The following is a 14,027-nucleotide window of genomic DNA, read 5'->3' as shown; positions in this document are numbered from 1 at the left end:
AGGAGGTGAGGCAGTGCAGAATTCACCTATAGAACTCCCTGCCACAAGATGTGGCAATGGCTAAGGGAAGCGTGCAGATTGCTGGCAGAGAATCAGCCTCTTGTGGCTTTCTGCTGGGAGGTTCATGCTTTGGGGCCAGAGAAATGGGTCTAAATGTTCTCACCAGGGCAAGGAGACAGCCTGTGCCCCCAAGCCAGGAGTGGAACCTGTGGCTTAGGTGTGCCTGAACACGCCTCTTGGCAGCCTTGAAGGGCTCTGTGGCACCAGCCAATCACCGGCCGGCCTGTGGCAGGTATATAAAGACAGGCTTCCTTTCTCCACTCTCCTTTTTCTCCTGCACCTTCACAGGTTTTAGCCACCACAATCAGTGTGTGTGTGTGTGTGTGTTATTTGTGCAATTGTGCTGCAAGTGAGGGGCTGCCCTGCCTTATCTCCGGCCTGTTATAAATAGCCTGGCGCATGCCGGGAGGGCAGCACCGGATGGGGTCTCTTGAAGAGTGATCCGGGAAGGCAAAGGGAGGCCCAGAGACCCCCAGGCTGGTCGGGGCATTGTGAGAACCGCAGCTGTGGGGCTCCCTGCCTTCCTTGGATGAGGAGTGGGCTGAAGCTCAAGAGAGCAAGAGGGACACACATTTGACCGCACATTTTCCAAGTCAGAACAAAGAAGAAGAGGAGACGTCAGGATGACAAAGAAAGCAGGAAAGAGCCTGAAAGAAAAAATGGCCCTCAAGAACCACCTGCTGAAGGAAGTGCTGGCCGAACTCCTGGGGACCTTCATTTTGGTTGTAAGTAGGGCCCCTTCCCTCCCTCCCATGTGCGAGGTTGGTGGCCTCCAAACCAGGCGCGGCGAAGGGTGCTGGAAATGTTGCTCAGAAATTAATGTACACAGAAATTGCTGTTGCAGCTTGTTGGGTGGGCACTAGTTTGGCCAGCTTTGTGAAGAAGACCTGAGCCTGTTTCTATCCCAGGCCTCCGACTGTCTTGGGGTGCTTCTGCTACGGAGGGAAATACGAACAAGGGGGTGATGTGCCCAGGCCAGTTCCACTCTGGTGTAAAATTCGGTCCCTGCCCTATTGAGAGGAGCCGTTCCATCAGAAACCACGACGGACCATTTACAGCCCCGAGTGCCAATGCAGCACCCCCTTTTTCTCACGTCCATCAGCAACGGATGTTAGACATTCTTGCAAACCAGGAAAGATAAACCACAACATCCCTGGGGCGTCTGAGGGGTTGGTTGAACTGCTCATTAATCAACCGTCAGACAGCAGAAAGCTAGACTGGCATAGACTTGGCTGTTCCCATGACCCACCTCTCTCCTGTCTCTGTTCTCAGCCGCTGCCAGGCCTGGCCTCCCCTTCAAGGTGACAAAAGCAGCTGGGCTCTGGGCTCGAGTTGCCCTTGGCAAGGTCAGCCCAAGAGGCAGACACAGGACTTGCTCAGGGGTGCAGCTACCATCCAGACTGTGCCATGGCTCCATGAAGACAGGGTCCCCTGGGACCCTGAATAATCTTCTGGAGAACTTGCTCAAGACAGGATCCTGCTTGGCTCCTTGGGAGGACCGGAGTTGCAATGCAAACTCCTTGGAATAAAGAGTGCCTCCTATTCTAAGCTAATCCAGACTTTTCTGAGAGGCACAGAGTTCGTAGCTCTGCATATTTCTACATTTCACTTAATTACTCATAAAACGAAGCAGCCAAAGTGCCAGGGAGCAGCCCTTCTCCTGTTAGTCCACCCTTTGAGATTTCTGTTTACATTAGGATCTCATCCCAGCAACGGACAAGGCCACAGCCATGAAAGGGTGAAGCTGCAGGCTTGATTCTGACCTTTGTTTAAAGGCATTTATTTGCTTTACTAATGTGTGAGAGGTTTTCCCTTTCAACCTTGCAGTTGGGGGTAGAGCAAGATGGGTGGGCTCAGAGCTGCACCCATGACAGGATCAAGGAGGAGGCCCATCTGGACGAGTCTCAAAATCCAGGCTGTGGAAGCCCCCTTTGGCCTGTGGCAGAGGCTGGCTTCTCCTTGGAGTAAGCCTCTGTCTTCAGAGACCACAACCTGAGAGTCACGGGGAATCCGGTGGTTTTAACAGGACAACTGATTTGCAGCTAAGCCGGTGGCTGAAGACGCATCTCTTGGTGGGCCTTGTCTTTCCAAGCAGCCACCCTCCTCTCCCCAGCCAGCCCCCCACCCCCACCCTTTGGGAAGTCTCCCCCTATGCCACCTGAAACAAATGCAGACCATGCTTGTGCAAAGCACTTCACAAGCTTCTTTGCCCCCTTGAGGAATCCATGTTCAATTTCACAATCAGCTCCGAGCAAGAACTGCCTGGGTCGAAAGATGATTTCATGCTGGAAAATATGGAGGGGGGGGCTCCTGCCCCTGGCAGACCTTGCTCTGCCCAACTGGTACCCGAGTTCTTGTCTTGGGTTCTCAAAGGGCCAGAACTTGATTCTGTAGCCTGGTCTCTGCGGTCTTCAGAGCTGCCTCTTTGGGGAGCCTCTTTCCAGGCCAATCCTTTCCCAGACATCTACTTAGCTCTTTCCAGCACAGGTGACCCCCAACCCCCCCTACCTCAAACAGGCAGCAGGAGACACAGGGGCTGTGTAGTCAGAGTCAAAGGTTAGCCAAGCAGAGGCAAGTTTGTTTTCCTTTACCGGCTGCCCCATGTCCAGGAGGAGAAAAGGGGGAGGGGGTTGGGGCGACTTTCTGAGACAGAAAGAGAAGGAGCCCAGGAAGATGGACCCCAGAGGGGACGGCAGCGTCCTGGGACTGATGTCAGCAGAACGCCCCCAGACCCACACCAGCTACGGCGCTGGGTCTTTCCATTGGGATGGCACCTGGCTGGCAGACTCTTTCCCTACACGCTGGGCTGGAGGCTTAATACTTGCTCTATCCGATGCCTCTTTGATGGTGCCGTTGTTTGCTCCTCATTTTTGGTGATTTCACCCTTGCAGGTTCTGTTTTAACTTGTTGCCCAATGCAACAATGTTCTCCTCTGCTCAGTTCCTCCTGCAGGTGGGCTTGTTGTGAGAGCAAAGACGGATCATGTGTGGGTGGTGGGCAGATGCAAAGCAGATTTAATGCCTATTTGATTTGATGCCTCTTTGCTGACAGCTTGGGGCCCTCAGGTCGTGGAAAGCCTAAGTTTTGGCGATTCCACCATTTGGAGAGTTCTGTTTTAACTTGTTTCTCAAGACAAATCGAGGCAGGAGAGGGAACACACCACTGCCATGCCCAAAAGGAGCCTGCTGATGCTCGGATGGTGCACCTGCCCAAGAATACGTCGCTTGCCCAATGTCCAGCTTTCTTCTCCCCTCTCTTGGTTTCTTCTCAGTCCACAGAGAAATCCCTCCCTCCCAGCAGCTTCTTCTGTCACGGCTCCTTTTTGCTTGGCGCCCCAGTCTCTGCCCTCTGGCCCATTCCAAGGCTGGCTCCGGGTTCAATTAAGGGGAGGGATGGAAACGGCTGGGAAAATAGGCTGCCAACGTGTGGCCCAGGGAGTGCTGCAAGAAATCTCTTCTCGGCATCAGAAGCCTTGAGACACAACCCCAAGGCTGGCTTGGCACCAGCTTTTATACAATCAGGGTGGAATGCAGATGTACAACTTTCCTTTGGAAGCCCAGAGGACACAGGAATATCTGCCTAGAAAAGATGGCTCAGGCCACTGAAAGGCATTATAGCCACCAGCAGCACCACCACCTCCCTTTTAGTGCCCCCCTCCTGACCACTTGATAATTGCTCAGAAAGTCTTGAAGATCCAATGGCCACGGTGGTGGCCAGGGGCTTGGAGGGGGCACGTGTCCTTAGGTAGCTCCTGTCGCTTATCTCCCTCAAGGTCACCTTCCTTACTCTCTGCAATTCCAGACAGCCACGTTTTCGACTAGATGAGTTGTGGCCATCAGAGGCCATCACCTCACTTGCAGGCGAAGGTTTTCTTGCATCCTGGGAAGTTCCAAATTTCATGAAGGGCTGAGATAATGTTCTGCTCTCTCACACACAAACCCTTTCCTTCATCTGAGGTCCTGCTCCCCAACACTGGCCTGAAGGGCAGTGGTGCCTTCCTTTCCCGCAATCCCCCAAGGCCTCTTGGTCTGCAGGGACCCAGTGGGGGAGGAGCTGAGGCAGTTTGGGAGGGGGCAGCCAGCCCAGCTGCCTGGCAGCTGATGCTGGGTCATCCTGGGTGAGGAAGGGGAAAATTCTTGTAGGGGAAGCTCTGCGTTTCCTACCCAAGGAGCCCACTACCAATCAGGCTGCTGTTTTTATACAGTGGAGCAGGGGAAAGAAAAGTAAAAGAATTGCTGATTGGTTACAAGGTTACAAAGTTACATGACAGTCACACACACACATAAGGCAAAGCCATCCCATAATACATCATACTAGTTACTCCTACCTCATTACCATACATTGGCTATCCTAGGTGTGTTGTTTATTATGCTAATGATAAACTCTGTTCCCCCCAGGACCCTTGTCCGGGTGCCAGTCACCTTCCTTGCTCCCCGGGAGGGGCTCCCTTGCCAGGACAGAGTCAGAGGCGCCTCCGGCCAGCCTGTCTTATACAGCAGCCCTTTGCCTCCTGCAGGGTTGTGCGGGAGCCCTCTGGCTCTCACTGGCTGCGGTTAAAAGAAATGTTACTTTTTGCAGAAAAGATTGCCTGGGCAGCAAGTAAATCAGATAAATAAATTGATAAAGTCGATCTATAGCTTACAAAAGCCTCTAGTTACTTATTTATAATTAACTTGTCTAGCAGAGCCTGTTCAAAATGCCCCAGAAGTTCCTCCCCTCCCCTCTTCTTGGGGCGCCATGAGGGGCAGGGGGGAAACGCTCTGGAGCAAGCCCAGAGGCCTCCATTTCCTATTTTATGGAGGAACCTTCCTTCTAAATCATTTTTTTCCTTCCAGAGGTCCTGACTGAAAAGGTTCTGAGTAGCCCCCTCTTCTCAAAAGAGCTTTCAGGCTGACAAAATAGGCATGTTTAAACTGTAGGCACCACACCCCGTTTTGCCTAATGGCTCCCAAATGATTTAATCATTGTGACTGATTAAAAGAGAAAGAATTTAACCACAATATGGATAAAAGGTCTAAATATAAATCCATTCCATAAAACCCCAAATCTTTTCTGCAAGCAGCCACTGCAGTGCCGGAGAATCTGGACCTTTTGTTCACAGAACCATTAATCTTGAGCCTTCCTGTTAAACAAAAGGGGGTTTTCATCCAACAAATATTTGTCTGACACAAATTATGCACAAAAATTATGGCACCTCAGAGCCATAAGCAAAGATATGCAAAAGGCCCTATGTAGTCTTAAAAGAATGACAAATTGCTTCTCTCTCTCTCTCTCTCTCACACACACACACACACACACATACACTTTAGTCCAGGGCAAGATGTTCAGATGATGCCACCTGGAAAGAATCCGCTTCTAGGGATTAGGGGCCTGTTTCCCACAGAAACAAGCAGGGGGGACCTCTGGTGGGTGGGAGATACAAGCTGTCTCTGGCTGACGATAATTTGTTTTTGAGTGGTGTAAAAATGCATCTCAGTCACAAAGAACTCTGCACAGTCTTTGCAACAAACAACAAACGGCTCCAGGAGGGTCTTTGTACCACCTGGGTGAAAAGGTGAAGGGCCCCCCAAAATGGGAAGGCCTAACTGCTCAGCTGGTGGGAAGCAGTTTTTCTCACCCGTCTCTTTCTGAAACCGCAGGCCCTGGGCTGTGGCTGCGTGGCACAAACGGTCCTGAGCAGAGGGGCCCTGGGAGGAGCCCTGATGATCTCTGTTGGCTTCGCCATGGCCGTCACCCTTGCCATCTACGTGGCCGGGGGCATCTCTGGTAAGCTGGCATTTGCCACCCATCAGTTTGGGAAAAGGAGGGGTGGGCGGCTGCCTCATTCTTGCAGCTGGAGCTTCAGCCCCTTGCTCAGAAGGTCAGCCCTTCCTTCCTCTGAGGGTCCCGAGGGCAGCAAAGGGTGGGGAGCCTCCACCAGCCCTAGCACAGAAGAGCAGCCTTCAGATGTGCTAGTCTCAGGTTGGGGAAAGCAAGTTTGGCACACCAAGGACAAAGCGGCTTCAGAGGGCATCTCATAAAGGCTGCAAGGGGGCCTCAGGAAAGTCTCCGGTGCAGAGAGCGGTTGTGTCTGTGAGCTAAAAGGTGTATTGTGGCACAATGGAAGCAGATGAGAGATTTCAAACTGGGATCTTTCAAAATGTCTGCCCTCTGTTTTCTCACCTTTTGCAAAGAGATGCGGAGAAATGAGCATGCCAGACCAAACTGGGGGAGGGCCAAGCTCCATTAGCGCAGGCAATTGGTTCGCCTGGCCTTGCATGGTTTTCTTATCAGAGAGAAAAGAATCTGGCCCTGCAAAGGCACCCTGGGAAAACAGCCCCCCCCAGCACAAGACCTAGTTATGCCTGCAATCCAAGAAAATTTTGGGGTCAGAGGCTCTTTCGGAGGGGGAGAAGGGGCCCCAAGGGCTCAGCTGGAGGAGCCCCTGCTTGGGTCTGCCTCCTTCGGAGCTCCAGAACTTGTGGCAAATGACATTGGATACCCACATTTGGGGGGGGGTGTTGCCAAAACTCCTGCCCCATGATTGGAAGCCCGGGGCTGGATGTCTGCAGATCCAGTGATCTTGAACCCGATTCCAAAAGCCCTGTTTTGTTCCTCGGCCGTGACCCCCGTCTGCCCAAACTGAGTCTCTGGTGATCCACAGCAAGTACTGCTTCTCTCTTATTCATCCGTGGATGGTCTTCTGAAATAAACCATTAACCTTCACCCAGGACGTAAAGGATATAAATAATTGGATCCCATAAATAAATAATCAGGCCTTAAAAGAGACAATGAAAATGTCACCTCTTGAAGCCAAGAGAGGGCTTCATATCTCAGGTGACAGACATATATCCCGGTCAAGCAGTCATCCCCAGTGCTCCCCCAAGGCAACCTTCATCGGAGCATGTCAGAAGTGCAGTGATTTATCTGCTATTGCTTGCCAAGTGCCATTCCAAAGGGTATTGAGGAAATTGGGTGATGGGATGCTCTCCACCTCAGACCTCCTCCCTGGAAACCAGGCTGTCAGGAGAAGTCCTAGAGAGCCCCCGGCAAGCACCCGCCTGCCCACCCCATGGCCCGGGCAATTGCTGGGGGGTGGTCCAGCATGGGCTCTATGACGAGACCTCCGGGATTGCCCTGCCTGTCCTGGGATGGGGGCTCGGCGGAGCCCACCTCCCCAGGAGACCCAACCCAAGGATCACCTCCGTGGCAGCTCATGCTGAGCAACCTGGAGAAGGGATCCCAGGGACCAAGAGGGGGGCATCCACCAGGCTCTTTCTCCCTTCGTCTCCAGGGGGTCACATCAATCCAGCCGTCTCCTTCGCCATGTGCCTGACTGGGAAGATGAAATGGGCCAAATTCCCCGTTTACGTCCTGGCACAATATCTGGGTGCCTTTCTCGGAGCTGTTGCGGTCTTTGGCATCAACTACGGTGAGTGGAAGAGGGCCGCCTTCTTCGCCCTGGCTGGGATTTCATATAGGAACCCAAAAACGTTCTTGCAAAATTAGGTGATTCTTTTTCCCCAGACGAGCCAGAATTTGTGACCATTTTTGTGCACTGTTTGTCCATTGTGGAAACCCCAAGGAGGTGCTTTGGAGCAGAGATTTTCCTTGCCCCGGCCCCGAAGGCAGCTGCAGCCCAAGAAGCCAGTTTCACTTTCAAAGGTGCTTTTTCAAGGGGCAACTGGACTTCCTTGTTTTTCTTTGAAGATGTTTTGCTTCTCGCCCAAGAAGCTTCTTCAGCTCAGAGCTTCTTCAACTTCTTGGATGAGAAGCGAAACATCTTCAAAGAAAAACAAGGAAGTCCAGTTGCCCCTTGAAAAAGCACCTTTGGGACAACCAGGACCTGGACGACGGAGAATCCCCATAGACAGGTTCGCTGGCTTCAGTGCTCTGGAAGGAAACAAGAAGCGTTTTGTTTGAGAACTGGAAAAGGGTTCTTCACATCTAAGCAAGGCGTCCTTTCCTGTTTCTTGCAAAGCCCGATCCGACCGTCCCTCTCTCGGGACCTGGCTCTTCTGGGGCCAGGAGGGCTGTGAGGGCCGTCCCTCCCCTCTCCCAGGCTGCCTTCTAAGGGCCCAGCATTGCTTCCTGTCGCTTCTTCCGCAGACGCACTCATGTTCTACACCAATGGCACCTTCGCTGTCAAAGGACCCAACGCCACAGCGCACATTTTTGCAACATACCCTCAGGAATATTTGTCCCTGACCAATGGCTTTGCAGACCAGGTAAGGAGTGGGTGGGCTACTTGGGCGGGTGTCCCGCTTTGCTTCTTTTGGGAGGGGTTGTGACTTTCCCTGGGCCCCAGGAAGGAGCAGGACAGAAGCCGGGGCCTTCTTAAGGCTAATAAAAGGCACCTCCATGGAAAAGGTGGGATCAGGGCCAAGAGAGGGTTCCCATCATCACCTGAGGGGCCCTGTCTCCCCTGCCAGCTGCTTTCAAGGTCCGAGGGCTGGAGCCAACCTGGGGGCCATCACGGGAGGGGTGAACCCCTTGCCTTTCTCTGCCAGATGATGTCCACGGCCTTTCTTATCCTGGGGGTCTTCGCCATCTTCGACACAGACAACTTGGGGGTCCCGAAGGGGCTGGAGCCCATCGCCATCGGCCTCCTCATCATACTGCTGACCTCTTCCATGGCCCTGAACAGCGGCTGCGCCATGAATCCTGCCCGAGATCTGGGGCCCCGCCTCTTCACCTACCTGGCGGGGTGGGGGGGCGAAGTCTTCACGTGAGTCCTTGGCTTCGGGCAGGGGGGCACCTTTGACCATCAGCCATCTCCACCCATATGTTCGTAGCCCCCCGAAGGGCCTCCACGGGGGGAGGGCGGTTCAGTTGGCCGCGCGTTTCCTCTGCCCTGAGGGGGCTGGGAGGCTGAGCAGGAGCCTCTTGCCCGAGGCCACCCCACGTCCATCCGTGGAAGAGCAAGACTTGTGCAGGATCCAGCCGGGCAGGCTGGCGGGGCTCCCCCACCTCCGTAGCTGGAACGGAGTCCAGGAGCAGCAGGACAGGCGGAGAGCCGACCGGTAGCAATGCGCTCCCGCTGCCCGGTAGGGCCAGTCCGGCCTGGCCTCGCCTCCTCGGCTGAGCCGGCGCGTCGCAAGGCTGCCATCCGGTGGCCAATCACGGCAGCTGTTTTTCACCAGAGCGAGCGACCCAGCGCCCACGCGCCTGCCTTCGCAGGCCAGAAGGGGCCCAGGGCCCTTTTCTTTAGCATCGGCGACCTTTTAGCCCTGCGTGGAAATTCATTTCCAAATTAAGGGGACTTTGCAGATTGAACACGCTAAATTCTTCTCCTCGGAAGCAATGCAGTTGCCTCAGGAAGAGGAAGCAGAGCGGCTGCCTGCTGCCCCTTGTTTCTTTAAACAATTGTATGTAATTGGCACCTTTTTTCCCGTGGACCCTTAAAATACATATATTGCAACTCAGCAACGTCACTGTGTGGGTTTTAGGCAAGAAATACAGGCTCCAAGGGGGCTGGTGACTAGTGAGATTAAGTACCCCTAGAGCAACTTTTTAAATCCGCAGTAATGAAACTGGCCTATTTTTTTTCTCCCACACAGAGCTGGCCATAACTGGTGGTGGGTCCCCATTGCCGGCCCCATGGTTGGAGCAGCCCTGGGAGCTGCGACCTACATGCTGTTCATCGAGGTCCACCACTTCCCCTTCTCCCCCTGCCAGAAGATGGACACGGGCGCCCTACATGAACATGAACTGACCCACCTGGAGGAGGGGAAGTAGGGCCCAATAAAGCCCCCTGCCCCACCCCCTCGAGAGGACCACGGCCCACAGGAAAGCCACTCACAGAAAATAGGTGGCAGGAGTCAGAATCAACAGCCTCTCACCCCTTGCCCTCAAGACAGTTAGGTTTAAATCTGAAAATGATTCATGACATTCCGCCTGCCTCTGCTCCATCCCATCCCCCACCCCGTTCATCAATCTCTATCCCCTCCAAACAACAAAAAGTGCCTGGCACCACCAACCCCCTGCAGCTCTTTCTCTGTCCTCCTGGGTGCCCCCAGTGCTGGGTCAGCTGAGCCGTTTCCACACCTGAGTTGGAAAACCATCCTTGGCTTCAATCTGGGCAGCAGGAGGAGAGCAACATCCTGAACCAGCTCAGCCCTCCTGGGCACAGAGGTTTCCCACAAGGGAGCTGCCCAGAGAATGGCGCTTCCTTAACTGTTGCAACACCTTTGGCCTTTCTGGATGGGGGAGGGGCTCGTGGAAGAACAGGCTGCCTGGCAAAGTGGCCGGCCCCTCCGTTGCTTTTCCCCCCCCCCATGCAAGCCTTCTCCCCAGCTGCAGCACAGCGGAGTTGCCCACAAAACTACAACCTTGACCCAGGTGTGTTGTGGAGTTCTGCAGCTGAACCAAAGGAAGCAGAAGGAGGCCCAGCCAGAGGCGCCCAAGGCAGAGGAAAGGGCAGCTCCCCGTGTGGGCCCTGAGCAGCAGCACAACCCCCCCCCAGGCGCTGCAGACAGGGCCGGCTTCAGAAAGAAGCCCTGAGGTGGGCTAGTGGAGAGCATAGTTTAGAGGAAATAGTAGTAGAATAATAGGGAGTAGCAATAGTAGCAATTGAATAGTAATAAGTATAAGCATTGTCAGGGTATATTGCAACAGTGATTATCATAGAAACAATATAGAGAAAGCAATAAAATGGAATATAGGAAGTCCTCACATATCACTTTTATACATTTGTTTGTACAAAATAAAACCTGTTCCCAACCGTTACAGACCAGAGACATAAAGAAGCCCCCACTCCAGGATGCAGGGCTTTAGTGTCTCTTGTGGGTCAATTGACTGGGCATAATTTAAAAAAGAACCCAACAGGCCTTTCTCTGGCTCTCTTGCATCCACCCACCCACTCACATACACACATAGACACAAAGACAACCCAGCATTTGACAGGACTCCCAAAGGAACAGACCTGAAACCCCCCCTCCAGCTCAGCAGCCTCTTTCTGGTCAAGCCAATGGAGCAGCTCAGACTTCAGCAAAGGTGCTGGGCACTGAATTCGAACTGGCTTCTTTGGCTGTCTCGAGCCCCAGTGTTGAACCTGCATAGTTCCACATATCCGGAGGGACATCCAGAGGGATGGGGAATGAAGAGCCTTTTCTCCCAGTCACGAGGCCAGTGTCTACCTGGGAAGAAGTGATCCCACCGGGATGCGCGGTGCTAGTGATGGGCCTCTGGGAGGGCATCCAAGGGCCCCTCTAGACAAAGAACCCCAGGAGTTCCAGAAGGCAAACCCAGCCCCTCCCAGCCTCCCCTCAAGTGGACCGCCCTTACCCAATCTTCTCTGGCACGCAAGCGATGCCCTGGGGCAACTGGGGGCCATGGTGTCAGAATCCAATTATATTTCAATTCTAGCTACCTACTCTGAAAAAAGATCCATTTCTTACTCTTTGTGGATTCTGTCATACTACGAAAGGGGAGGAGGGAGCAAGGGGGTTTATGACTCTCACTTCCTTCATTTAAACTACAAAGGACTGGATGTGATTCTTATCAAGAGGACTGACCATAACAATATGGCCATAGCCTTTCATCTATTATCTCTCTGAAGTCTCCCTTCTGCCGGCAGTGAGGAAAAAGGGGTGGAAATGTAATGCCTGGGATCGTCGCTGGAAGGACGGTGGGATAGGGGCTGCTTGGGAACACTTAAAACATTGAATGGTAGGGGTTGGCCCCTCAGATCCTGTCTAGAACGCCTGCAACCATCTTCTCTTAATAAAGATGCCTGTTGGAAGAGATATTCCAAGAGTTCTGTCTTCTTAAGATGTAAAGTGGGGTGGGTCCTTACATTAGACAGGATCTGCAGAATTAGTCCACCTGGAAGGGAGAACTTTGCTGGGGGACTTTGCAAAAATTACCATGTCAGACAATAGAGCAGGGAAGGGAGAAAACTCCCCGGAAAGGGAGCCGCTGCCCCGACTGAAACCCTGCCAGATGTCGGGATCTGAGAGGTCAGATTCCTCAGGAGAAGAGGTGGTGGAGACACGTAACCACAAACCTCGGTGGTCAATGGGCATTGGAAAGAAAGGCGAGTGGGAAAAGAAATCAAGAAAGGTGACCCTGAGACGGGGGGCCAACCAACCAGAATGGAAGCAGGAGATGAGGAAATCCCTGTACGCAAGTGAAGAGGAAGGGAGCTGGGCACCGTACTCAGGTTGGATCCTAGAGAAAGCTATCGACCTGATGAAGAGAACCCTCAGCTCCCTAGGAGAGGAGAATTCTGAGCCCTATGGCCGCCCCAGCTCCTGGAGCCGCAACTGGAAAGACACCGAGGGGGAAGTGGAACCTGAAGCCCCGGGGACATCTGCTGATCCAGTAGTCCCCACTCCCAGTCAACCCGCAGATGGCGATCTGAATGGAAGACACTACCACCGACAACGAAGGCACCGATCCATTCAAAGACTCCTGCCGCTGGACGTGAGATTCAAGGGGGAGCCGACACGCTTGGGGTTTTTCCTAACCCAAGTCCTCAGCTACATGGAGGAATATGGGCGCACATCCCCAGCCACAAAGCCCGTATCCGGATCGTGCAATCTGCGTTGGACGGGCCAGCTGCAGATTGGGTGGTGAACTTGCACGACTCCAATGCCCCAGAGCTCAACGACTTCAACCATTTCATGTCCTCTCTGAGAAGGCGATTTGAGGACCCCCTGGCTGATTGCAAAGCCCGCAAAAGGATAAAAACGATGAGGCAAGGCAAACGCCCGGTAGCCGAATATACGCAAGAATTCCAGGCCATTGCCAGCAAACTGAATTGGCCGGAAGACATCCTCCTTAGCCATTTGAAAGAAAGACTAAACTATGACCTATATGACGCTTGCCTGCCCTGAGGGGACCCACACCAACTTGATGAATGGTACGTCCTGGCAAAGGAAACAGAGATCGACCTACTGAAGAGGCACCGCCGAGGAAAACAATGGAGCCGCTCACCGCCTGAGTTGACACGTGGACCAGTGAAACCATCGGCTACGGCCAAGAAGCAAATGGGGTGTTTCAAGTGTGGGAGAGAGGGGCATCAGGCTGTAGAATGCCGCTCAAAAGCCCCCCAGCACAACCCAGACAGATCACCGGCCAGCAGATCTGGGAAGTCTCCAGCTAAGCCAAAAGAACCTGCCATGAGAATGATGGAGGCTGTGGAATCCCCCACCTCTGCTCATCAGGGGGAAAGAACTCCAGCCTACACCGCAGGGCCGGTGGACGCCTCAGACGACAGCTCGGAGGGCGAACCCCTGGTAAGTGGACCCATCGCACCCATCCTCAAGACAGTGACTATATTAATTCCCCCCATGCCCGAAGCTGTGAAGGTGAAAGCCTTAATAGACTCTGGCTGCACCCGCTGCCTCATTAGCCCAACGCTAGTGGGGAATCTGGGCATTCCATTGAGGAGACTGGAACAACCAATCTCATTTGGCCAGTTAGATGGGTCCATAGTAGGGGGGGTGCCAGCTACCCTAGCCACTTTACCAATCCACTTCTCCCTGGGCAAACATGAGGAAGACATAACGTTTGTAGTGACCCCAGGCATGGAATGCCCAGTGATCCTAGGGATGGAATGGTTAAAGAAATGGAACCCCTGGGTGAATTGGAGGACGGCAGAAATCAATTTCCCAAAATCCCAAGGGGAGCTACCAAAATTAAGAACGGAAAAAGCATCCATGGGAGAGGAAAAGAGACTGCCAGAAATACCAGAGGAATACAGAGATCTTGCTGAAGTTTTCAGTGAGGAGAGGGCGGATGAGCTTCCCCCCCCCACCGACCCACGGACTGTGCCATTGAATTCAAGCCTGGGGCAAAATTCTCGAAGCCCAGATTATACTCCATGAGCCCAAAGGAGAAGGAGGAAATGGAAAGATTTATAAAGAAAAACTTAGAAAGGGGGTTCATTGAGCCAGCCAAGCCTAAAGTGGCTGCCCCGGTCCTCTTTAGAGAGAAGAAGGACGGCTCTTTACGCTTATGCGTGGATTATAGGGCCCTGAATA

General features: G+C 53.3%; 1 protein-coding gene across 1 annotated transcript; it reads left to right on the top strand.

Moving 5' to 3' along the window:
- The first annotated feature begins 683 nt into the window (after positions 1-683).
- On the top strand, positions 684-9,777 carry AQP9 (aquaporin 9). The gene is made up of 6 exons (XM_015811046.1): positions 684-785; positions 5,700-5,826; positions 7,334-7,471; positions 8,149-8,267; positions 8,550-8,767; positions 9,600-9,777. The coding sequence occupies exons 1-6, from the start codon at positions 684-686 to the stop codon at positions 9,775-9,777; spliced, it is 882 nt and encodes a 293-aa protein (XP_015666532.1).
- The last annotated feature ends 4,250 nt before the right edge of the window (positions 9,778-14,027 follow it).

This window comes from Protobothrops mucrosquamatus, unplaced genomic scaffold, assembly GCF_001527695.2.
Source record: "Protobothrops mucrosquamatus isolate PMUCROS unplaced genomic scaffold, P.Mucros_1.0 scaffold27, whole genome shotgun sequence".
Lineage (NCBI taxonomy): Eukaryota > Metazoa > Chordata > Lepidosauria > Squamata > Viperidae > Protobothrops > Protobothrops mucrosquamatus.
The sequence above is the reverse complement of the archived record's forward strand: the minus strand, read 5'-3'. Positions and strand labels throughout refer to the sequence as shown.

Excerpts from the sequence above, each read along its gene's own strand:
- AQP9 (XM_015811046.1), top strand. The coding sequence starts at position 684 with ATGACAAAGAAAGCAGGAAAGAGCCTGAAAGAAAAAATGGCCCTCAAG. Across the intron at positions 5,827-7,333 it reads CGTGGCCGGGGGCATCTCTG|GGGGTCACATCAATCCAGCC; the intron begins GTAAGCTGGCAT and ends CTTCGTCTCCAG. Across the intron at positions 8,268-8,549 it reads CCAATGGCTTTGCAGACCAG|ATGATGTCCACGGCCTTTCT; the intron begins GTAAGGAGTGGG and ends TTTCTCTGCCAG.